We start from the raw sequence: 26,223 nt of genomic DNA, 5'->3' as shown, positions 1-26,223 counted from the left end.
AATAAAAAATATTTAATTAATTGCGAATAAAATTTTGATTTAAAATCATTCTACAATTTTTTACAAAATTGCGGAGAAATTTTCTCCTATATCATAACAAGTTTTATCATACGGTACAAGGAAAGTCGTCACTATTCAGTCGAGATTTTAATATATAATTGACTACGCGCTCTTCTGCGGAAATTCTCGCAAATTTCTTGAGAGCAACGATATCTACGCGCGGATGAATATAGAATATTACCGAGGTTCTATCCGGAATTCAAAAATATCACTAATACGCTATATCAATTTTGCATTCATGTTCAATACTGCAAAGCAGACGCTTCTAGTTGTTTATTGCATTTATTATGTAAAGCGTATCATTCCTTCGAAGGAAATAGATTCGAAACATACTTAATACTAGTATCTACAATAGTTCGCTTATCTATGCTTATCTTTTTACAAAAAGCTAGTTATATACGTTTTTTTCACTATTATTTATGAATCATTAAAATAAAATTTTAAGCGAGAATAAAATCCTTAAAAAAATTTTCGTGATTTTTAGAATCGGAAATTTTTAAGTTTACAAGTAATAAAAATTTTATAAAATTATAATTGTTAGAAAAATAGAGCTTAAGTGATTATCGTATGCCACAATATAATTCATTTGATTTGTTGAAAAGCTCTGATCTAATTAAATCTAATTTTATCTAAATTTCTTTGTTACAGTAACGAAATTCATCCGCATCGGTATAGCCGACAAGAACGATAATCCCCCATATTTCGACAAGGGCCTCTACGAGGCTGAGGTAGACGAAAATGAGGACATTCAGCACACGGTACTCACCGTCACCGCCAAAGATCACGACGAGTGTAAGTACTTGCTATTTTAACGATATTACCGCACATTAATCGTCACATTGCTTTTATTTCTTTATATTATAGCGAAAGCTATAATGAAATTTATAGTCCACATATACTCGTAATTATGTGAATTTCTGCCGTAATTTGTAGCTTTACCCACATATATTCGTAATTATGTGAATTTCTACCTATATTCTACCATAGATATATTTGAGCAATGTACCTAAATTTACATAATTAATTATAACATGTAAACATGTGAAATAATTGATACGGAAGGGGAGCTACTCCGAATTACGGTTTTTTTCATTTATCACGAGATGACAAGTTCACTGTGACGAGATGCAAGTTTTCATGAAAAATTAGAAATATTCTATTATTCTCCAACTTATCATCTAAAACCGACAATTACATTTGTATTATGGAAATTTCGGCTTTTATTTCAGGATTTAAGCTCGATAATAAAACACGGTTTGTAAGCGCGGAAAGTTTGCCATATGCTTTCAACGTAAATTAAACAAAGTTCTCTGGTGCATTTAATTTGTTTCGATATTTGATCTTTTTGAAATAACGCGGTTAAATATACTGTTAAACGAATTTCCACAATTTTATAGCCGAAAACATTTCATCCATGGCTTAACAAATATTAATGATGCATCTGAAATTAATATCTATGTTTATCAATGTATAATCAGTACAAGAAATGTTCAAATTTGATTCAAACTGTATTCTTTTTCAACTGAGTACATAGCCAACATTGCGTAAACACATTAACGTGACGACACGTGACGAGTGATGCAGGCTCCATGCAATTAAAATCTTGTATAAATAAATCGTTCTCTCCTGTTTGCATACATACACGTATATATGTGTATGTATGTGTGTCATTATTTTTCTTCCAGATTTATTGTTTCAGTTAAAAATCACACAGATAAATAATGTTAACTTAAATTACGCATCGAGAGATTATTAAAGACGGTGGATGTTGAGATTTAAATTCTATTATCAAGAGGGTTAAAATGTAAATCAAATTCGAACATTACTGAATATTACTTTTGTCAATCTTTTATTCGAATCTCGTATCTATATCACGGCGAAACGCTCGAATTATCGGCGAGGTAGATCGAGAGTATCGAGCAAAGTTGAGATGGGGGTGAACGATCGAAGGCGACACCCCCGCGCCAGCACCATCCGAACTTTCTTACGCGATAAAACTCACTCTCGCAGCGAGAACTTTTATCTTGAAATTCATTCGATTGCAACGCGCGATGTTGGAGGGAGGAAAAAGTCGCGACTTGCTTTTATTAAAATCCACCCCTTCTTTCTCTGTCGCAGCCTCGCGTATTCGATACGAGATCACGAGCGGGAACATAGGCGGTGCATTCGCCGTGAAAAACATGACCGGCGCCATTTACGTCGCGGGTGCGTTGGACTATGAGACGAGGAAAAGGGTTGGTATCGCATATTAATGTCAAACGTGCCGACTGGACGCTTGAATTATTTACTTTACTTCATAACTCTTTGTTTGTTCAGAAATTATTTCAAGTCACTCGTTACAGAAGATCCTTACAATAAGTCTTTTTTTATGTTTTTTAAAAATCACTTCTTTCAAAGATAATCAATTATAATTTTTTTTTGTTGAATTATTTGGACAATGTAAAAGAGGAGACAGTTTCATATTTTACTTATATACATAATGTCAAAAAATGGGTCTTTAACATTAAATAATCTATACAAAGTAATGATAAAAATATAATAGCAATTTGGTTAATTATTTTTGTTTAATTTTTTTGTTAATCTCCACGATATGAAAATTCGCGCGTGTTTTTGCAGTATGAGCTTCGGCTTACTGCCTCGGATAACTTGAAGGAGAATTACACGACGGTTGTAATTCACGTGAAGGATGTAAACGACAACCCGCCCGTCTTCGAGCGACCAAATTACAGAACACAAATTACCGAGGAGGACGACAGGACTCTGCCGAAACGCGTACTCGGGGTAATCGCTTTCTCCTTATGTAACATCGAACTTCCGAATTGTGTATTCTGAATGAACATTTACCATGCTGACCGCAACGCATTTACGGTAAATTTGCAATTAATATTTGATCCCTAGGTAACTGCGACTGACGGGGATAAGGACAGACCGCAGAACATTGTCTACTTCCTAACCGGGCAAGGTATCGATCCCGATAATCCTGCTAACAGCAAGTTCGATATTAACCGCACGACTGGAGAGATCTTTGTTCTCAAGGTTTGTTTCCGAAATAATTAATATTATCTCTTCTTGTAATGAATATTATTATTAGAAACAACAATTATTGTAATATATGACAGTTGTATAATACTATTAACATTATTATTTATATTTGTATAACAATAACTTTGCTTTATGCAAGATATAATTATTACATATGCATTTTTTTGCATATATTTTCTTTGAGTTATCAATGCTGGAAATCGAATTAGGAAAAAATGACATCAGTATTATTTTCATCAATAATTATAAAATGAATTGATATAACAAAATTAAACAGCCTTATCGAATTTATTTTTTAAGACTTTTATTAACACTACCATGTTTTATAAATAATCTGGATTTTACTTTAACGAAAGTTTGATTTGAAACTAAAAAAAAAAAGAGAGAACGATGATTCAATTATCTCTTCAAAAGTCAAAGATCAATTTTGAATCGATATTTAAACACCTGGTGTAATCTGACATCTGGTCGATATGGGAATTAATTCTTCCATGACTATAGAATGCATATATTTGTGCACGTGTGTGTCGCTGTGCAATATCGTGATGGAATAATAATTCAAATATCGACTCCGCAAGATGATATTGAATTTTGGGCAAACACAATATATAACATCCTGGTCGAGAATCCTCACGTGACTTTCCCTTTTTCTTCCGGCAGCCGCTTGACAGAGATCAACCGAATGGCCGACCGCAGTGGCGATTCACCGTGTTTGCTCAAGACGAGGGTGGAGAAGGTCTCGTGGGTTATGCCGATGTTCAAGTTAATCTCAAGGACATCAATGACAACGCTCCAATATTCCCGCAAGGAGTTTACTTCGGCAACGTCACTGAGAACGGCACCGCAGGTTTGTGGGAAACTACCAATTGAAACGGTCCAGAGATCGCGGTTACATTTCCCTACTGTTACGGTTACATTACATTGATTACGCTACCGTGCCATTACAGTCGTAATACTGTAGATCTAGGAGACATAAAACTTCATCTTTAACTTATAATGAGCTAGAGACACAATAGACCTCTCACAAAATTATCTTAAAATATATTTATTAAAAATTTAATTTTTTGTTCTTATCAGTAGAGGGATGGAAATTTAATGAATTAATGTTTTTGATGTTTTCTTTTTTTTTTTTAAATTAGGAATGGTTGTGATGACGATGACAGCCGTGGATTACGATGATCCAAGCGAAGGCACAAATGCAAGACTGATTTATTCTATCGAGAAGAATGTCATTGAGGAAGAGACTGGCTCGCCCATTTTTGAGATTGAATCGGAAACTGGTGTAATTAAGACCGCGGTATGCTGCTTGGACAGAGAACGCACACCGGATTATTCTATACAAGTCGTTGCAATGGATGGAGGGGGGTTAAAAGGTACGATTTTTTTAAATAATTTTATTTTGATTTCAATAGCTCAATTTCAAAAAATTATCACATCTTCTTCTCTAATTATAGTCATTAATAATGTCGCATTTAGATTTTTTATTAGGCAGTATCTAAAATAAAGGATTTAATAATATATAACAGTGACAAATTTTATTCAGTAGAATATTAATCGTGAAAGTAAAAAGGGATTGGTTATTTTTACATTTCATGCTTTTTTGTTATGCTTTACATTTGTTCAACAAGATAAGAACCTCAATTGTGTTTTGCATGTCTCTTACAAGTCACGTCCTGACTTTCAAGTATTCATCTGCAAAAGTTGGAAGCACCACCATGTGCATACAATTATTTCCGAGCGCATTTTGCATATTTTAAACGTTTCCTGGGATATTCCATCGAGAGCATTGTTATAATGCAAATACTTTTCCTCTCAGGTACCGGGACGGCATCGATACGGGTAAAAGATATAAACGATATGCCACCGGCATTTACGAAAGAAGAGTGGTTTACCGAGGTGGACGAGACGGAAGGGCCAGATCTTCCGGAAATGCCGATACTCACTGTTACCGTTCACGACGAAGACGAGACCAATAAATTCCAGTACAAGGTATCTCTTGCGTTTACGATATAACATTTTTAATCGCATAAAAAATTAAACAAGAATAGAGATATAACAAAATTAAAAAAAAAAAATAAAACAGTAATTTTACGAAGAGTTTTATCGAATTTATTGTTCTTCGTTATTTTCGAGCTTGAAATAATAGTTATTGCCTTTTTCTATTCAATACTGATAAGTAGGCAAAGCGATTGAAAATTGAATATTTGCCGTGGTTTCCAGGTAATTGAAAACAGCGGTTACGGTGCCGATAAATTCACCATGGTACGAAATAACGATGGCACAGGATCATTGAAAATTGTACAATCGCTGGACTATGAGGACCAACTGCAAAGTAACGGCTTTAGATTTAGGATACAAGTGAACGATAAGGTGAGTAATGAGGAAATTAAAAGGACATATTATATTTTATAGAAAAAAATTAAAAGAGAATTTAGATATAAAGAATTTATCTATAGTATAGTTTGAATTAAATCTACCTCTTTCTCTCTCTTTCTATAAAACCTTTCTATTCAAAATTATGAAATTTTTTATGAAGGGTTTGTCCTTTTAAATTACAAAAAAATATTGAATAGATATGACTCTTCATAATCATGATTTGAGCTAATCAGCAATGCTTTTTTAGGGCGAAGACAACGATAACGACAAGTACCACGTGGCATATTCATGGGTAGTTGTAAAATTGCGAGATATTAACGACAATCAACCGCAGTTCGAGAAAGCCAATATTGAGGCTACCGTTCCGGAGAATGCTCGCATAGGTAGTAGCCTGGAAACGTTCAAGGCCACTGATCCGGACCAAGGTGGAAAGAGCAAAGTCTCTTATTCTATCGACAGAAGCTCCGACCGAAAGAGGCAGTTCTTCATCAACGAAAATGGCACCGTGTCGATACAAAGAAGTCTTGATCGCGAAGAAACTCCTCGACATCAGGTAAATTATAAAATGTTAATATAAATTAACAGATCGATATAAATTAATACTAATGTCATTATTATCAAAAGATCTTAATAAAAATTGAAAATAATTTGCTGTCTTAGGTTAAAATTTTGGCAATCGATGACGGAATACCACCTAAGACCGCGACAGCCACCTTGACTGTCGTTGTACAAGACATTAATGACAATCCGCCGAGATTCCTTAAGGACTATCGACCAGTTTTACCGGAGTATGCACAAACGAAAAAGGTCGTCGAAATTCTTGCTACCGACGACGATGACCGATCGAGGAGCAATGGTCCTCCATTCACCTTTAGGATGGATCCTAACGCAAATGATGTTATCAGAGCTAGTTTCAAAGTTGAGAGCGATAACAGTAAGTTTGATTAACAAATTTATTACAATATTACAAGTTATTTCGTAGAAGTTTTCTCCAATAATTTTATTCTCTTAATTCTTTTTTAAGAATGTATCATTTATTCTTTTTTTTTAGCAAAATATTTTAACTAAAATAATGAAAATAATACATCTATTATTCATATTCTTGCTATTTTGCAGAGGGTGCCAATGGAGACGGAATGGCTGTAGTATCATCCTTGCGATCCTTTGATAGGGAACAACAGAAGGAGTTTTTAATCCCCATTGTCATCAAGGATTCTGGAAATCCTTCCATGTCTGGGACCAGTACCTTGACGGTTATCATAGGAGATGTTAACGATAATAAAATGCAGCCTGGTTCTAAGGAAATCTTTGTATATAATTACGCAGTACGTATTTATATTAAATTATATTCAGATTTTAGCTCTAAATTGCTTAATATCTAGTTATGCTTATTGTGGTTTCTTGATATAATAAATAATCCATAATTAATAATTATTTTCCAGGGACAATCGCCGGATACTGAAATAGGTAGAGTCTATGTATACGATCTGGACGACTGGGATTTGCCGGACAAGAAATTTTATTGGGAAGGATTGGAGCACGCACAATTCAGACTCGACGAAGATACAGGAATGATTTACATGAAATCTGGCACGCACGACGGCAAATATCATCTACGGTTTAAGGTCTACGATCGGAAACACACGCAAACAGATGTACCCGCAAACGTAACTGTTACTGTGAAGAGTATTCCGCACGAAGCAGTATTAAATTCAGGCTCAGTTCGAATATCCGGGGTAACGGACGAGGATTTCATTCGTGTCTGGAATTATCAGGTAAAAATTTAAAATCTTACTAAATATATATACATTAAATAAAATATATAAGTTATTAATATATTTTACTAAATTAAAATTTTTATTAAAAACTTAATTCTTAAATTCCGCACAAATCTCTTTGCATTTATTTTAATTAGTGGTAGGAAATAATATATAAGATTTTTTTCGATTTTCAGAATCAAACTCTGTCGCGAAGCAAAGCGGATCTATTTAGGGATAAGCTGTCGCATCTGTTGAATATAGATAGGGATAACGTAGATGTATTTAGTGTCCAATTAAGAAGAGTACATCCACCATTGACAGATGTTAGATTTGCTGCACATGGTTCGCTGTACTACAAACCAGTCAGGCTTAATGGCATTGTGCTTATGCATCGTGAAGAGGTAAATATCATTTGTAAGACTATTTGTAAAGAAAACATTTCAAACAAGTTCTTAAATGACATCGATTAAACCGCATTTTCGCAGATCGAGAAAGACGTGGGTATCAATATAACTATGGTTGGCATCGACGAATGTTATTATGAGAACGAGATGTGTGAAGGCAGCTGCACGAACACCCTTGACATCAGCAACCTGCCATACATGGTGAACGCGAACAGGACTGCCCTTGTCGGCGTACGCGTGGACGTGATAGCCGAGTGTACTTGCGGAGCGCGAAACTTCAGTAAAGGAGAATCTTGCAGGAATAGTCCCTGTTACAATGGCGGACGCTGCGTGGAAGATCGGTTTGGATTATCGTAAGTAAAAATCAATCGAATTCCATATATTACGAATATTATATGTATTTATATGAATTTTACGTGTTAAGAAGAGTATCGTTGTTTTGTTAGTAATAATTGAAAAAACAATATGGATATGTTGGGAGAAGGAGGGAGGGGGAGGGCGGATTGATTATAAAAATTTTCTTTAAATAATTTTTATTCTTTGACTGCCAACGATAGCTCATGCGTTTTTTTTATTATTATTATTTCAGGTGTCAATGTCCATCTGGCTACAATGGTCCGAGGTGTCAACAAACGGCCAGAAGTTTTCGAGGCAACGGTTGGGCATGGTATCCTGCTTTAGAGATGTGCGATAACAGCCACTTGAGCTTCGAATTTATTACAAGGAAGTCCGACGGATTATTATTGTACAATGGTCCGATCGTTCCTCCCGAAGTCGACGAAGTAATGGTTTCTGGTAAGACTTTTATTCTTTTACATTAATTACATGATTAATTACAATTAACATGTCTCAATAATCTTTTTGTTTATTGTGCCAATAGATTTTATTTCGGTCGAACTGGAACGCGGTATACCGAGGTTGCTGATCGATTTTGGATCCGGCACTTTGGAATTGAAGGTGAAACCAAAGAAAACCTTGGATGATGGCGAATGGCATCGGCTTGATATTTTCTGGAATACAGAGGTAAAATAATCAATATTAAAGAAATGCTGCCATAGTCCTTTGCGATTCTTGTTTATAAATTCGAAGTGATTGTAAATGCGACTTTTATTTTTTTGCAGACCGTGAAACTCATTATCGATTACTGCAAATCCGCGGATATATCCGAATTAGAGGACGGAAGTCCGCCGGAGTTCAATGACACCAGTTGCCAGGCCACGGGAACAGTGCCGCCGTTCAATGAATATCTAAACGTGAACGCTCCATTGCAGATCGGCGGTCTTTACGTGGAGCAATTCGATCCACAGCACTACAAATGGAAACATATGCCGGTCGGCAAGGGCTTTGACGGTTGCATTAAGAACCTCTTCCACAACAGCAAACTGTACGATCTCGCTCATCCGGGTCTTTCGCGAAACAGCGTCGCTGGTTGCACCCAAACAGAGGAGGTCTGCAATAATCAAGAAGCAACCTTCCGCTGTTGGGAGCACGGCACCTGCGTGGGCAGCTATGCCGAGGCGAGGTGCCAGTGCAATCCCGGCTGGACCGGTCCCGGATGCATGACACCGACGATCCCGACCACTTTCAAGCCACAGAGCTACGTCAAATACGCATTGTCTTTCGAACCGGACAAATATTCTACTCAGGTGCAACTGAGATTCCGTACTCGCGAGATTCACGGTGAACTCTTCAGAGTGAGCGATCAGCACAACAGGGAATATGCCATTTTGGAAGTGAGTGTTTATGATGCATTTAAATATTTTAAAAATTATTCTTGTTTACAATTTCTCTTCGATTTTTATGACATTTATTATTTTAATGATATTTTTGTTTAAATTATTTAATATCCCGAAATATACGAGTATGTGCATTTATCATACTTTTTGGACAAGTCAGGCTCGTTGAAAAAGGAAAGACGGAAGCAACTGAAATCTCTATCTTTATAATTCCAGATCAAAGATAGCAGACTGCACTTCAGGTATAATCTGAACAGTCTTAGAACAGAAGAGCGAGATATTTGGCTCTCGGCGATAGCTGTTGATGATGGACAATGGCATACAGTCAGAGTATCGAGATACGGATCTGCAGCAACCCTAGAACTGGACGGTGGTGAAGGACGAAGATTCAACGAGACCTTCTCCTTCGAAGGTCATCAGTGGCTCCTGGTAGACAAGCAAGAAGGTGTCTACGCCGGTGGCAAGGCAGAATATACTGGCGTTCGCACATTTGAGGTTTACGCAGACTATCAAAAAGGTAATTCGGATCACTTTGCGAGAAAGTAATTATGAATATGCCTATTTCATTTTATGAGAACTTTAATAATCTTTATATCTCGATTTATTTTAATAAAAGAAGTTTGTTTGTATAATTGCATACAATTTTTTAATACAAATTTTAGGTTGCTTGGACGATATAAGATTAGAAGGAAAACATCTCCCACTACCTCCCGCTATGAACGGTACTCAATGGGGTCAAGCAACGATGGCGCGAAACTTGGAAAGGAATTGTCCATCGAATAAACCGTGCGCCAACGTCATTTGTCAAGATCCTTTCGAGTGCATGGATCTTTGGAACGAATACGACTGCACGTGAGTATTATTTACGCTATTCTTTTATTTTTCGAACGATTGATATATTATATTGTTCTTTTCTCGCACAGTTGCGGAGAAGGAAGGATCCCGTCGCCGGATAACAAAGGATGCATGGACAAAAACGAGTGCATCGACTATCCTTGCCTGAACGGTGGCAGATGTATCAATCAGGATCCGCGATACCGATATCGATGCATCTGTCCCGATGGTTTCTGGGGCGAAAACTGCGAACTGGTGCAAGAAGGCCAAACGCTCAAGCTCAGTATGGGCGCGCTGGCGGCCATTCTTGTCTGTCTTTTGATTATTCTTGGTTAGTATATTCAAACTGATCGATTATCGAATATTCTGAACGCTAAATACATAGTTTAACGCATGCTTTTTATATTTTTAATATTTTATGTTTGTAAATATATAAAACTCTTATTTTATGTTTGAGCACGTCCACTTATGTTTCAGTTCTCATATTTGCGGCACACATACAGCCGGCTGATTGATCGAAAAATAAAACAAGTTGCATTACGAAAGTTTATGTTTCTTTATTTTATTCCTTTTACACCATTTTCTCTTTGCACTTAAAAACTGCTTTAATTTTTGTCTCGTGCTAATGAAAACTGTATTTTTTAAAATCTTTTTTTCAATAAGCTTTCGTTTAAAAAAAAAAGTTTCAACTGACAAGACTGATACCTGCTTTGTACATTGCAACATTGTAAAACTTTTTTGCGCACTGGACTTTGTTACACACTTTGCACTTGCTTGAACTCCTTGAATTAAAAGAGAAGTATTACTTTGATAGAATGATGAATTTTTTGCACATTTAACTTTAATAATATGAATTATTTTATCGATATTTCAGTTCTCGTGTTGGTATTCGTCGTCTACAACAGAAGACGAGAAGCTCACATAAAGTATCCTGGCCCGGACGATGACGTGAGGGAGAATATTATCAACTACGATGACGAGGGTGGCGGAGAGGATGACATGACCGCATTCGATATCACGCCCTTGCAGATCCCGATTGGTGGCCCGATACCGGAAATGGGCGGCAAGATACCTCCGTGTAAAGTAGCCTGTACGTGTCATACTTTTTATTGCTTGCAAAGCGAGGTGACTTACAAAAACTGATAATCGATGAGAGAATCTCATTTCTTTAGATCCACTTGGACCGGAGCCGAATGTCGGTATCTTTATCGAGGATCATAAGAAGAGGGCGGACAGTGACCCGAATGCACCGCCTTTTGACGATTTGCGGAATTACGCTTACGAGGGTGGCGGAAGCACCGCGGGTTCTCTGGAATCATTAGCCTCCGGTATGTGAAGAAGAGAATTTTTGAAAAATACTCATTTTGAGCATTTTATGAAGGAACTATTATCTCTTTTGAAAGATTCCTGTTCTTTTTTATTTTTAAAAATTTTAATCTTTTTGTTGCATTTATAACAAATAAATTGATATAATGCAGGTACAGATGATGAGCAACACGAGTATGAGTATTTAGGCGCCTGGGGTCCGAGATTCGATAAACTGGCTGACATGTACGGTCCTGCGGAAGAGAGTGAGGAAGAAGACTAAATTAACGTCCAAAAATACAGCCGAGTCTCTACATCACACTACACCGAGTCACGCGATCCATATCATCCGAATAAGTGCTCGTGCGATCTTGATCAAGGCGACTTGATCTGTCACGTCGGATGGCCAGGGATCTATCACGAACATTCGGAGGATCCCGAGGGATACACGCGTCCTTCGCCGAGAGTGATAAATTCTCGACGAACGAGAAATGGCAGCATTCTCATAGTTGTGCGGTTAGTGAAAGTACTATGACATGCGACGTTAAATGTTACGTCACCCGTCATGTCATCCGCGGTGCGTGCACAAAAACACACACAACACACGCACATACATACATACTCGGGATGGAAAACGAAGGTTGCAATAATGCTGAGATGGTTAATGGTAGAGATGGTTAATGAAAAGGCGGAGAGAAAAAGGTCGCAGCATACCTATCTGTATAGTACGTTATGTAACGTAAAACGTAGTGAAATATCCAAAGATACGCGACGAGACTTTTTCTAACAGATTTCCCCACCCCCTCATTGCATCAATTCCTCGCTCATCGGTCACCATCGGGGTAAATTACTCCCCCGCGTGCGTACACTTATATATACATATATACGTGTAGGTGTATATCGCGTTGTTGTCATCAGTGTTGGATCTTAGATCAGCGTGTCGTTCTCGCGCAACCGGAATCGTTTATTTATTTATTTATCGTCGCGATTTGGACGAACGCGTTAAATGTGTTGTAACGGCGTTAATCAAGGGCATTCTCACACACATACACACATGCATACATACACATAGGCCGAGACACATGCACACGTTAACACGATATCGTTCTCTCGGCGTGTTATGATTCGACGGCTTCCGTCGCGTGAATTTTTCATTTCTTTGTTCTTCTGCACGAGTCCCGCAGGACGTATCCTCGATGAGTACATTTCATTGTCCTGAACGCGGAGGAGTTCTAAAAGTAACGCACTCTCGTTCGTGACGGACGATCCTACCGTAGATAGTCTGCTATAATAGGGATTAACGTTAAGGTATACATTAGTTGTCGCGACATCGGCTCATTGTCGTCATCGTCATCGTCATCGCCATCCTCATTAGTGATAGTATTATATACTATTAAATATTATAATATATATTATAAATATTTATATATATAGAGAGAGAGAAGAGCGCACGACGAAGCGGAAAAAAGAGAATGATTAACAAGAAAGTCCAAGAAAAGAGGGAAAAGGAACTTGCGTTGACAGAGAGAAAGCACGAGTTTACCGTGCGCGTAATGTAATTATTATAATTTTAATATAGCGGACATAAAAAGTCTAAGTATAAATACAAATATATATAAATATATATAAATATAAATATAAATACAAATATATATTATACATACAGACAGAGGACACGTACGAACATACAGACAACACGAGAAATGAGATGATACGCATCCAGTAAACTATGCTCACGTTGATATATCTCGAAATAGTTTTAATATTTATTTTACGTCATCGAAGAGAGGGGAAATATAAGAGAATTCGGAGTGCGAAAGAACACGGCACGACGGGGTATACGAGATACGCGTGCACGAGGAGGGAGCTAAGGGTAGAGGGAGAAAGAAATGTGGTAGGATTTCGGATTCTAGTCATCCCGAACGTGTCGACGATGCATCGTTTCGATGTAGACTGGATTTCCTAAACATTTTCCCGCATTTGGATTTTATATGAGGGACGAAAAATAACATTTGTATATTAAAATTATAAAGTTTCTAAGATTTACCAGATTTTTTATGAATTTTCGAAAAATTGCCGAAAATTCTTTTTTTTTTTTTTCTTTTACTTAGAAAACTGTGATTTAAAAAAGATGAAAATCAATATATGAAAAAAACTATTGATGTCAATACGATTTTTAAATCAAATTGAATGTGAACTAATTGGCGAATTAAGAAGGATACTTCGAATTTTTTTACCTCGATAAATTAGACAATTAGAAGTATCGATTGTGTATGTGCGCCGAAAATATAAGTGAACAATCGATCTAAGAAAGAGATCCGTAACACGAGGCGAGACTCGACGTGAAGTCCTCGTGCACGTTCGATTATGTCGTCGCGCCTTTCGCGGAAAGGACTTTCCACGCACCGAGCCCCGACTGAAACCTGTAAAATTCTCAACGGGAATTATTAATAGTCAATTTACCAGTTAGAGAGAGATGGCGTTATAAAGATGTACGTCGTAAGCACTTGTACGAATATTGTAATTAACATGTGTATGAGTGTGCCGGCGCGCGCAGTATCCTGCGTCACTGCGCAACGCTGTATAACTGTCCTACCAATGATCGTGTTTGCGTATGGTTTCTCAACGAATTTGTGATATTAAGTTGCGTATATCTACCTATCTAAACACACCGCGTACAATCGTTGCTCCCGAGGACTGCGAGCACCGAGCTCTGACGCACCCAACGAAGCAAAAGAGAATTTTTTTAGACATTTATAATGTTTGAGTAATAACCAGTTTCAAGGGCAACTATAAAATAGTTGCTGCAATTTCCAATTTCTTTGTTCCTAAATTGGCGAGTAGATTACGTAAAACGTGAAGATTAATGCGTGGCTTAATGTGATAGAATTTTGATATAGAAATAGATTTTTTTTCGAACTACAACGAATATCCGACGTAAGTTTATCACTTGCATTATGATACGGCAATAATTCTACTGCGAGCAATAAGTTCACTAGCAATAGATACAATTTTAGTTTCACGTGTTTAATTGTAGTTTGTCATCTTGAGCTTGCTTGACACGTGAGTTTATAATAAAATTTGATTGCATAAAGAGGGAATCTCGCGTAAAGAAGGGAAATATATATTTCAATGCATCAAAATTGACAATAAGGTTTATTTACACCTATTTTTCAAGATAACTAGCTTATTTTTTGGGAGTTTTAAAAAAATCGCCGAAAATCTTTCCATATATTAAATTTTAATTAGTTATAATCGTACACATTTTATGACTTTTGTATATATACGATGTTCATCATTTAAAAAACTGTCATGATCTCTCGGTGCCCGCACGCCCGACTCATCGAAGCCCACCGTTCATCCTAGATTCTTTAGTCTATCCATTCCTTATCATGTGCTCGATCCCGTAAAGTAGATTCTAAGCAGAGATAGTATTTGAATGGGGATTATTATTGAAGGACGAAAGAATTATCGTTGAGTAACTGTATTGAGTAGCGCGCGAGTGCGCGTTGCGTGTGTGCAGTGGCAAAAAGAAAAAAAAAAGGAAAGACAGCCTGATTATACGAATAAACACGTCGATGATATGCGATCGATCGCTCGTTCGACTCGAGGATCAAGATAAAAGTAAAAATTCTGGTCCTTTTATTTTAAACATATTATCCAAAATAATAGATCTCAATTAATCTAAATACAAGAAAAATGTTTCGGTCGTTAAATGTCAATTTCGATCTCTGGAGTGAATTGTTCTAAGCAGATTTCACATAACTAAATTTTCGTATAAATTGATACTACAGTTGATTTTGCACATCCCGAAACAGCCTTTTCGTTTTACGCAAAAACTTGCGATAGCGATTGATTGCGTGTCTGTGCGTCGACGAGGCTCGAAGTCTCCTCCGTTCGCTCGACCCGTACACCTCGAGAATTCTGCGTAAAAACTTCGCGAAGGATTAGCGCGACGATAGCAAGAGATGGAATATAAAGTTTCAAAGTATAGTTGAAGGAATGCAGAGATTGAAACCGGTATATCAATAAACATATATGATATATCTTAAAGACATTTAAAATACACGCCTCTGAAAGATTAATATTATACATCTTTTGGGTATCTTTACACACAATGTCTCCTTTAAATATTTTCATAATATGTTTTTAAATTATTTCAGTAGAATCTCGCAATAAATTCAAATTTTGATATGGTAGACATACGAAAAAAAGATAATCTAAAATAATTTATACTATATATAACTCACGTATCTATATATAAGATTATGTAACATTATATGTCACTTATAAAAGTCGACGATTATGCGTATAAAGTGTCTGTGGCATTGAAAATTTAACTCGCCGAAGTTATATCGGTTTCAATTTTTGCGTGAGATCTTTCTTCAAGAAGTCCATAAATCAAGAAAGAGAATCCGCGAGACAAGAAACACAATTTCATTTGCGACCGACTGACTTTACTCGTACTTACTTTTAACGAACGGTGTTGAAGATTTACGATGAGAAAGAAAAATCGAAAGAAAATAAAAGAATCGAAAAATAATGGAGGGAAGGAAAGAAGAAAAATTAAAGTAACGACACGTTCCCCAAATCCATTCCAAAACGCAATCTCGTTGCGATTAATGTAATTAATAGTAAAAAGATTCGGCTCAAAGTTATTTATTGTCGTTAGATTAGGCTCTATGTTTGCTTGATTCGTACATGTAATTCCAGAAAATTGGCACTGTAAACGAAGGCGCGAATTAGTTCGAATGTTCCCTTTTGTAATACAGGGGAATTGACCGTCTAAGTACGTACTTACGGAATTTTTTAAAAGAAGATCTCATTTTACATTAAATTTTATCGAAATCGGTGTTACTCTTCTCGACACCTCCATTCCTCGCGAAATATAAAAAGAAGGAAAGATTACGCTCATCCTACATATCCTCAACCCTTTCTCTGAGCACTGCCCAATCGTGCACAAAGATATACTTTGTAAGCGGGGTACTATAGGGCCGAGCGCGAGTGAAACTCGTACATATAATTAATGTAACCAAATTCCGTTCACAGTTTCAAAGAGATGGAGATGAGAGAGACAGATGAGAAAAAAAAAGACGTAAAAATTGAAGAGGCACTAGTCCGTTTCATCAAATCTCATGGAGAGCAAGAAAGAACACCTCGTTTTCATTAATTTTTCGTAGGCTTTGGCTCTAGATAGCTGTTTTCACCTTTTTTTAAATGTTTATTTAAAAATTAAATTATTATTTTTATAAAAATTAAATGAACACCTAATATACAGGGTGTCCCCAATTTAAATGTCAAAATTTTAGGAGCATGTAGGGGACCGATAAACTAAGACTAAAGATGTTTCCTAACTTAGAATCATTAATTGAAGTAATTCTCTCTCTTCCACACTCAAATGCTGAGGCCGAAAGAATTTTTTCTATTGTGACAGATGTAAAAAATAAAAAACGGAATCGGTTATCTAATAATACAGTTTCCGCGATTTGTATTGTTCGATCCAGCTTCCAAGATTCAAACATTAATTGCATAAATTTTGAAATAAACTCAAGGCATCTAGAATTGCATAATACGTTAAATTTATATGAAAATAAATGCAACTTTGATGGTCTATAATAATTTTATTTTTGCATTCTTATATACAGGGTGTCCCCAATTTAAATGTCAAAACTTTAGGAGCGTGTAGGGGACCGATAAACTAAGACAAAAAGTCCTTTAGGGATTTGCTCGTTTTTGCTTCGTTTTGAAGAAAATCGCAAGAAATGAAACAAATAATTTTCACCAATAAACTTAAAACAGCACTAAAATTATTAGATTTATCAAAAAGTATTATAAAATAAAAATTGTAGAACATGGAATTAAGAAAAGAGAGTGAGTTAAAATCCCCCTGAGGTAAAATTAGATTTAGAAACAAAATTTCGCGTTGTCGCGTATTTATCTGCAATCCTCTAATTTTACCTCAGGAGGATTTCAACTCACTCTCTTTTCTTAATTCCATGTTCTACAATTTTTATTTTATAATACTTTTTGATAAATTAATAATTTTAGTGTTGTTTTAAGTTTTTTGGTGAAAATTATTTGTTTCATTTTTTGCGATTTTCTTCAAAACGAAGCAAAAACGAGCAAATCTCTAAAGGAAATCTCTTTTTGTCTTAGTTTATCGGTCCCCTACACGCTCCTAAAGTTTTGACATTTAAATTGGGGACACCCTGTATAATATCAAAAATTTTTTTTCTTGATCTGTTTTAAATTTTCTCTTAGATTTTTATCATACAAGAAAAGAAACAGATGCAAAACGCATTGACACATCTGCGAAAAATATATTCTGCATAGAGAAAAAAGTTGGTGAGATTAAAAATTAATTTATTAAAATATTGCACTGCGCGATATTAAAAAAGAAAACAATTCATTAAAAAATGAAGCTCGAAAGACAATCGACCCTTATAATTCCAAGCAATTTATTAATATTTACGAGAGATGTTCTTTCATAATCTCATGGATTATAGTGCCCTTTCGAAGCGAAGCATAGACAATGATCGTAGAGCGAAAAAAAAAAAAAAAAAGAAAGAGAAATGGCATTATCTGTCGGTCGATGAAAAGAGAGAGATCACTGTAAGATATACATATTACTACATAATGTAACGCTGCCACTGAACACATCCCATTAGTACAATTACCATATATATATAATTATAATAATATTAATATTAATAACCTGCAGTATATACTGGGACACACCGTATTATTAATTAAATTGATATTTATTAACGATTATAATTATTACATTATTACCACTATATTATCTATACCATTTGTACTTTACACTTCAGTTCGAACGAAATAAATGCCTTCTTTTTCATAAAACGGTTGATGGAATGATAATGTTGTGGAAAGCAAATTTATTTCCATTAGATCGAAATTATATCATCCCTTTCTGCATCGTTATAGATTTAGAAAGAACCTCGATTAGAGTATAATTTCCATCTTCCGTGGCGAGAATTTTTAACGATATTAAAGATCTATCTGCGTTGATTGTTCGCACGATTTTTTACTACAGTTTTTTCTGCGATTGTTTTGCGACGACCTTTATTTTCTTTGTTATTCTTAGCTTCTGGAAGTTCGCTCCGTATACGTTGCCACAGTTTCGTTCTCAAGTGCGATAGGAAATACATTATTCCGTTATCCCTAAATTTATGATTAATTTACGTTGCGTGAACCGCTTATTTTTTGAAACAATATAAATCCAAATTCATAGAGCAATTTTTAATAAGAGCGTCAACGTTTGACTTAGTAATTTTCAGAATAATAGATACGGATTCTGCAATATTTATGCTATAATACTGATAACAGGAAAACTTTTAGAACAAAACTTTTCCCAACTCACGTAAGCTCCTTGAAATCGACGGCTCTTGTAACATGAAGAGTAATAAAAAGAATCGTTGTTGCTATTCCATTTGTAAAAATCGTCATGGATGATTTGTTCGCGTTCAATACTTGGGCTGCATTTTCCAATCCCAATCGACTAAGTGTCTGCTCAAGTTAAGTTTTAGTGAGTATAAACTTTTGCATGAATTAATTATAAAAATTTAATTAAAATCTTCATGTATACAAATGCACAAAGTATTCTAATTTGAAGCAGAGATTTTTAAGCATATCACCAAGAGGCGTTTTATTAATAAAATATTATGTTATTAAAATAAAAATAAAAGGGCAGACATCATTACGTTACATGACAAATATTCTTTGGCAACGTGCTTAAGATGAGTACGTCTATCGGCGTCCATAAACAGGCGATTGCAAATTCCAAAAAGAACGCTGTTACTAGAAACTGCAATCGAAAATATTAAAAAAAAAAATCAATTTAAAATAACGAAAAAAGGATAACGAAATAGCATTCTCATCGTCACACTAACCTCGTACAAACACATAAAGATGGGTTTTGGTTGTCGAAAAGATTGCGGAAATATCGTGGAATTGACGACGATAACGTAGATACTTGTTGCGATTAAAAATGTGGTAATCGGTGGACTTGATATTAAAGGATAACCGTATTCATCTTCCATAGCGTTAGCGAAGCATGTTTGAAATATCGATATTTTTAAGCTGTTGAGCATTAATGCCCATATCGTATACAGCAATCGCACCATGTTGTAGAATAATACCAAATAATCGTTCTGTAGCCATTCGGATTTAATTTATGAATTATATTAGTTTTCAGAAGAGAGCAAAAATTTTTCAATTGCATTTATGATATGAAGTCAGCTTTAAAATTTCCATTGGTTGAACATAAAACTCTCCAAACAGAAAATTTCTCCAAAATAAAAAAATAAAAAAATTTATCGAAATATATATATTTGTCACATAAAATATTACTAAATTATAATCGGGAGAATAAATATAAATTCATATAAAATAATACCACTGTAAAAATTGCTAATATAATTTCTATAAATTCTGACTTATGTGTTTAGAGTTAAATTGATAAAAAATATGGAGAAATGTGATTTATTCTTATATTTATGTGCAACGTAGATATTGACAAATATAATAATTTAAGAAAATTTACAAATTAATATTTATTAAATACAAAGACGTAAAAAATAAAAATATAACGGATTAGTAGAAGCTGTAACTTTTGTGATTTGTCGTAAACGGATTCATTCGACAAACACCATAAAAGATCGATTGGGTCACTTCAGGATCCCTGAATGTAATCCTCTTGTTTTTACCTTTGCGATGTTTTGCAACATTCACGAATTGTAAACGTCTTGCGGAGAACAAGAGAAATTGTTATTAGATTAGACAATTGTGGAATTTATAATGCATTTGATATTTTATACGAATAATAAAATGTGGATAAAACTTTTCGTTGAAAGATTCTAACGAAATTAATAAATTAATATTTGTTTTAAATATTATAATAAGACTTAAAGTATCTATAGGAGAGAGGCAATTTTTTTTTGTTAAGACGAAAAGTTGTATATGTTCATAAATGAAAAAAAATTGCATTATAGTTTTATTACATGTCAATAACAATTTTGCGAATAAGATTTTGAAGTTGTCAGGATTCACTACTTGCTCCACGTATCCAGAAACGTGTCCAGGAACTCGGTGGCGTCCAGCATCCACACGAAGGATAATAACGACATGCAAAACGCCATGTACATCGCTGCATTTTCTGTAGCCATGTAATCTGCAACTGTAGTCAACCAAGAATAGCTATCCAGACCTATCGTGGCATTCAACCAAAACAACTAAAACAAAATGCGTATTTTCTTAAATAAAATAAGTTTATTATCACTGATAAGCAGTGATTTCAGTTGTAAATAGTGATGGTTCATTTTTCAATGAAATCTTATCTCTCTGTCAAATCGTGAGTATTTTCATTGAAATATTACTGCATTGATCAGTGACACTGTCACTAATTCAGTTGAAGAGAGAGAGTGCATTTCGAATTGTGGAAGTTTTATATATTTTTAGAGCAAATAACGAAAATTTCATATGGTTTTATACAATATTTGTCATTAAAGATAATTTTTAAAGAAAGAATTATGAGAATAAAATTATAAATAATTGAACAAATTGAAAATCATGATTTACGAGTATTACAAAGCGACAGCATCTTTTGTGAATGTTACATACCCATCTACTAGATTCTTGAGTCAGACAGAAAATTGCCTGCATCATTGGTATCCATACCATACGAATTGCTAAATTGGTACTCAATGCAGCTATCAACATCTGTATGATAAAGTCGACTTTCAATTAATATGATTCTTGATTGAGATAAAATACGAGATTATTTTTTTTTTGTATCAATCAATTTTAATATTTTACTACTTTTATACTCCATAATTACCCTTTATATATATTTTATTCTTTTATATATTAATTATTTTATTTTTTTTTCCACTCCCTATTTAAATCAACTCTAACAATAAGATGATCTTAAAATAATAGCGCTTCAGGACTTACTTCGTAAATATACAGCAACTGAATCGGTGGTTCTTTGAGAGTTACAGGCCACAATCTGTATTCCGCTAACAAACATAAAACCGAGAAAACAAAGAGTATCGACGCGTATGACGGATCAAAAGACAGAGTTTCTTCCTCCTCGAAACACAGCCCGATTATGCAAATGTGTCGAAGATGCGTGTATAATCCTGTCGCCACCACAGTTATCCAGTGAGGATCTATGAATCTGGCATAATATTTCACCGTTTCCATTCCGAATTAATACACGACAACTTTCTTAGACTTAAAAAAGGCGATCGTTCCCTAGTTGTACGTTTCTTGCCCCGCGACGGTGTCACTACGATTTCGGATCGAAATATGAATCGACTAAACCTAAAAAGAAATACTTTTAATTACGATCTATTTTTATAAAATTAAAATTGTATATAAAAAAGAAATTTTCTAAATATTCGAGATATTAATAGATTAATGATATTAGATAAATAAAATAAATTATATCAACATGTATATATTTATATATCATAACAAACCTTGCATGATGAAAACAGTATCATAAAAGAGAACGATGCTTTTATACAGTATTACATATATTTCTTTTTGCAAACTCAAAACATGGAGAGACTTCTTTGGTTAATATTTCATTTTTGACATTAACGACAATGACGGATACACGAATATTTGATATCTCTTCTTTTCCCTGAACTATTCATCGGCATTAAGTGTCGATATAGATAATTGCAGCTTGCACCAACCGTTAATTTATCATTGCACTATTATTATCTCGATGCGCATACATCGAGTACTTAGGTTATAATTTTATTAAAATTGTCGTGTAACGCTATAAACTTCAAGATCATCTCGCATCTGTTTCATTAAGTAGATATCTAGTTTTTCACAGAAAATTACCATTATTAATTACAAATTAACGATCTTGCTTTTTATTTAAATTACTATAACGTTACGAAAAAATCGAATCTGTTATTCCAGATGAAAAGTTAATTTAATTCTTTAATTATCAAATTTATTTTATCAGATTCTGATTAAAAATATTGCATTAATTCCTTCGTAAGATCTACGGTCAATAAATACATTGAGCATTGAACATCGCGCTGGGCAATCAGTCAATTGATACCAATAAATAAGGAGTAAATAAGGAGCAATTTGCTACAAGTGCGATTGGGAGAAATCTTTCAATTTTCACAAGTTCCCTTTTTGAATCAAGGAACAAGTACCTCGATGTGTGACGCAAACTCTGCGTTGCCAGTTAATGGAATACTCTTGTCCACGTTTTCTTCTTTTCAGACTCTCCATTGATCTACTTTTGTCCAATTCTTTTTATTCTTAGCTTTTTAAGCGCAAGCCGCTAATTTCTTCCGGAATAAATATGTGCTTCCATATTAATATTTATCATTTTTGAATACTAAAATTTCATTAATTAAAGACGTAATATGTAAAAAATTATATAAAAACGTAATAAAAAAATAAAGTAAGCTCTATCTCTTTACAAAAAATATTTTATTTATTTGAAAAAAATAATTGATAGCAAAAAAATATTCTTCACAATTTTTATATACATCGTAATTGCTATTCTAAATGACATCTGCCTTTAATGATGATACAGTAAATAATGATATCTAATAATAATTGTATAATTAAAATAAAAAAATTATAATCGCGATAAATTATAATTATTATATGATTTTAATATAAATAGAGATATAAGAAAAATAAACGCAATATATCAACATTGTAACATGTTTAGATAAACATAAATTCATCCTATATGATACACGATTTTACTTTCGTACGTCCGATATATTTTTACTGCTACTATTCTTTAGTTTAACACTTTAATAAAAAAGAGAGGTCATTTTTCTTCGCAATGGCCACTACTTTCTTCCGGTTGGATCTATGCTTTCTAAAACAATAGGGCCCGTATCTTGCTTTCATACATAATGCATTACATTTGGTGATAGCTTCCTTGTAGTTGCCGCGAAAACGAATGGCGTTGAATAATAAGATCGACTCGTACTTGTAAACTGAAATTTCAGTTTTATCAAGAGCATTGATATCATTAAGAGGAAAAAATATAAGAAATGACAATCGTATTAATCCTAGCTATATTTAATTATAAAAATGATTAAAGGCAAATAAATTTCTCTCAAAAGTGTATAATATTTTTTGATATATTAAGTTACAACTTTAAATGAAGAATACAATAGAATTTAGAGAGATAGAATAAATTAAAGCTGTTGTGTAAAATTTATTCGCTTTTATTATTTTGTTACATAATAGTTTTTTTTACTTTCTATAAATTTATCAGAAATATTTCTTAAAAAATATGAAATGTAAATCGATAAAAAAGTAGCAAAATAGCTATATTACACAATTTTCACAATAGCTAGGAATTCAATGTTGAAGCTCGTCACTTCCACGGACCTGATATGGTTGAACAAGTTCGGACAGAGGTAGCACTCAAGTAGAGAGCACCAGGAAATTACCCTCTCTTCAATCCGCTCCCTTTATGCGGTTGACACTCCCACTATGTAAACGCGAGTTACGGTTAAAGGATAAGAAGATTATTAGTAGAGAAAATGATTGATATTATTTCCCATAGAAAAACAAAATTCCAATTAAAAGCCAGCGCGGTAATTTGTGCACATATATTTTATTACAATCAAATTACATCGACATTTTAACAATTACAAAGTATATGGAATATATTATATCAAAAATGCAATAATACGCAGAACAAGAGTGAGTCACCCATGTTGTCAGAAGGTAAATGTTATATAATGGACCTTCGAGATAGAAAAAGACTGTCCGATAAAATATACTACATTAAATTCAGGGTTGGATAGTAACTAGTTAAAAAGTTGAAAAGTTGAAAAGTTAATAACTTTTAACTGAACTTAGTTAATTTTTGGGTCACTAACTTTAAACTTAACTTAGTTAAAAACAAAAATTAACTTACTCAATCCTCATTAAATTACATTAATGACAAATCTTTTTATATCGCACGATAAATATACATACTTTATGTATCGTGCGATATGAAGAGATTTGACATTCTGTCTCGAAGGAAAATGATATAATGGACCTCCGAGACAGAAAAAGACTGTTTGATAAAATATACTACATTAAAAAAGCTATTGGCAATACGAATATACCGAACTTGAGTGAGTCACACATGTTGTACAGAAGGCAAATGTTACATATGAACGTTTGAGACAGAATGTCAAGTCTTTTCATATCGCACGATACATTTTTATGTATCATACATATTCTTTCTGTCTCGAAGGTTCATTATATAACATTTACCTTCTGACAACATGGATGACTCACTCTTGTTTTATGTATTATTACTATTGCATTTTTTATATAATATATTCCATATACTTTGTAATTGCACTGAAGATGGTCCAAAAAAAAAAGAACCGAAACGTATGCTTTTTGTGATTGTATCTCATCACTTAATGTTAGTTAAAATGTCGATGTAATTTGATTGTAATAAAACATATGCGCACAAATTACCTTTATTAATTTATTTTGAAAATTTTAATTATTATTTCCGAAAAAAATCATTCCAAAATCATTCTTTTCGTTTGAATAATTAAAGACGAAGCTTAGATGGTTGATATTATCTTGTGTTTGCAAGAAAGATTTTACAGAATATTACATAAAGATCATGAAATTATATATCTACTGTCATAGAATTAGAAGCAAAATTTAATAGTAAAACACACATTTAAGATAATACACATGTACACAATCAAATATAAAAAATAAAGTATTTCTATTTCAAATGCTTATTTTGAAGCGATTTTTCTCTCTATATTTCGTTAAAAGAAGGCACTTTATCTCAATTTTATTTATAATTCATAAATCAAAAAGAAAAGTTACTCCGTTGAGACATTAAAAGTGCAATAAAAACCGAACAATCTTATGGGAAATCCGATTACTCCGAGGAATGTCTTTCTTCGCGCTGTCTACCGTACTTTCCTTAATCGACGTCGAGTTGCTCTTGACGTCAGAGATACAAGTTCGTAACAAGGCCTACGCGGAAGTGGCCTAATATGATTCGCGACACATTCGCGGAAAGTCCCGGCGATTACAGGATACAGTATGACCTGGCAAGTAACCATGACAACGGCACAGAGTGCATCGAGGAAAAGTACATTCATTTCCGAGATTCGACTTCCTCCGACGCGCAAGGAGTACGGCAATAAAAGAGGGAAGAAGGGGCGGCGGGTGGTTAAAGAGGAAGAAAATCCGACCGAGCGAGTGTCCTCGGAAAGTCGACCACTCTTAGAGCCCCCTCTCTTCATCCCCCCTCCTCCCCTCTTGCGGATAGAAGGAAATGGCTTTTCTCGAGAACATGCCGGGTTTTTACTTTCCTCGCATTCTTATGTTCGAGGATTATTATCGAATTGCTCCGTTCTGCCCCGCATATTAGATGAGTTAACGTCTCCGCTCAGGGAATTCACCGTTCGATTTTACTATCATGTGAAATGAAGTCTTTTATTATATTATACGAACACTTTCATTTTGTCACGATATAAAGAAAATTAATTTATCTATAAAAGAAAATTTGATGAAATATTGTTTCTTCAGGCATAAATTTATCGCGTTAATACAACATTTTTATAACTGTTTTAACATCATGGAAATAAGTTCCGTCAATTCTTTTGAATAAAAAAAAAAAAAATAACGAAAAAGATATTATTTTAT

At 34.3% G+C, this 26,223-nt stretch overlaps 3 protein-coding genes across 6 annotated transcripts in view; 1 reads left to right on the top strand and 2 right to left on the bottom strand.

The window, feature by feature from the left end:
- Positions 1-16,404, top strand: part of LOC115241810 (neural-cadherin-like) — a 196,753-nt gene extending 180,349 nt beyond the window's left edge. For all 4 annotated transcript variants that reach the window (XM_029817738.1, XM_029817740.1, XM_029817741.1 and 1 more), the window contains 23 exons: positions 709-852; positions 2,179-2,294; positions 2,677-2,841; positions 2,959-3,096; positions 3,763-3,949; positions 4,242-4,475; positions 4,919-5,091; positions 5,323-5,472; positions 5,726-6,031; positions 6,139-6,412; positions 6,595-6,803; positions 6,921-7,253; positions 7,433-7,639; positions 7,724-7,995; positions 8,232-8,437; positions 8,523-8,665; positions 8,764-9,375; positions 9,595-9,895; positions 10,041-10,230; positions 10,302-10,543; positions 11,087-11,302; positions 11,385-11,540; positions 11,691-16,404. In XM_029817738.1, the coding sequence (XP_029673598.1) occupies positions 709-852; positions 2,179-2,294; positions 2,677-2,841; positions 2,959-3,096; positions 3,763-3,949; positions 4,242-4,475; positions 4,919-5,091; positions 5,323-5,472; positions 5,726-6,031; positions 6,139-6,412; positions 6,595-6,803; positions 6,921-7,253; positions 7,433-7,639; positions 7,724-7,995; positions 8,232-8,437; positions 8,523-8,665; positions 8,764-9,375; positions 9,595-9,895; positions 10,041-10,230; positions 10,302-10,543; positions 11,087-11,302; positions 11,385-11,540; positions 11,691-11,800 (5,084 nt within the window). In that variant the 3' untranslated portion in view covers positions 11,801-16,404. The remainder of the gene's footprint in view (positions 1-708; positions 853-2,178; positions 2,295-2,676; positions 2,842-2,958; positions 3,097-3,762; positions 3,950-4,241; positions 4,476-4,918; positions 5,092-5,322; positions 5,473-5,725; positions 6,032-6,138; positions 6,413-6,594; positions 6,804-6,920; positions 7,254-7,432; positions 7,640-7,723; positions 7,996-8,231; positions 8,438-8,522; positions 8,666-8,763; positions 9,376-9,594; positions 9,896-10,040; positions 10,231-10,301; positions 10,544-11,086; positions 11,303-11,384; positions 11,541-11,690) is intronic.
- On the bottom strand, positions 15,051-19,900 carry LOC115241813. Its single transcript, XM_029817746.1, has 3 exons — positions 19,431-19,900; positions 17,726-19,345; positions 15,051-16,784 (listed from the first exon to the last, which is right to left on the bottom strand). Exons 1-2 carry the CDS (start codon positions 19,662-19,664, stop codon positions 19,238-19,240), a joined length of 342 nt encoding a protein of 113 aa, XP_029673606.1. The 5' UTR covers positions 19,665-19,900; the 3' UTR covers positions 15,051-16,784; positions 17,726-19,237.
- A 668-nt stretch (positions 19,901-20,568) lies between these two features.
- LOC115241822 lies at positions 20,569-22,808 on the bottom strand. Its single transcript, XM_029817761.1, has 3 exons — positions 21,493-22,808; positions 21,160-21,258; positions 20,569-20,771 (listed from the first exon to the last, which is right to left on the bottom strand). The coding sequence occupies exons 1-3, from the start codon at positions 21,742-21,744 to the stop codon at positions 20,589-20,591; spliced, it is 534 nt and encodes a 177-aa protein (XP_029673621.1). The 5' UTR covers positions 21,745-22,808; the 3' UTR covers positions 20,569-20,588.
- Between the last annotated feature and the right edge of the window lie 3,415 nt (positions 22,809-26,223).

The sequence above is a fragment of the Formica exsecta genome, unplaced genomic scaffold (genome assembly GCF_003651465.1).
Source record: "Formica exsecta isolate Colony F162 unplaced genomic scaffold, ASM365146v1 scaffold512, whole genome shotgun sequence".
Taxonomy (NCBI): Eukaryota; Metazoa; Arthropoda; class Insecta; order Hymenoptera; family Formicidae; genus Formica; species Formica exsecta.
The sequence above is the reverse complement of the archived record's forward strand: the minus strand, read 5'-3'. Positions and strand labels throughout refer to the sequence as shown.

What these genes read in the sequence shown, in the direction of transcription:
- LOC115241813 (XM_029817746.1), bottom strand. Translation starts at nt 19,664, where the DNA reads ATGGTGCGATTGCTGTATACGATATGGGCATTAATGCTCAACAGCTTA. An exon ending in TCTTTATGTGTTTGTACGAG is followed by an intron (nt 19,346 to 19,430) that starts GTTAGTGTGACG and finishes TTTCGATTGCAG; the next exon opens with TTTCTAGTAACAGCGTTCTT.
- LOC115241822 (XM_029817761.1), bottom strand. Translation starts at nt 21,744, where the DNA reads ATGGAAACGGTGAAATATTATGCCAGATTCATAGATCCTCACTGGATA. An exon ending in AGTTGCTGTATATTTACGAA is followed by an intron (nt 21,259 to 21,492) that starts GTAAGTCCTGAA and finishes TTTATCATACAG; the next exon opens with ATGTTGATAGCTGCATTGAG. An exon ending in CTCAAGAATCTAGTAGATGG is followed by an intron (nt 20,772 to 21,159) that starts GTATGTAACATT and finishes ATTTTGTTTTAG; the next exon opens with TTGTTTTGGTTGAATGCCAC.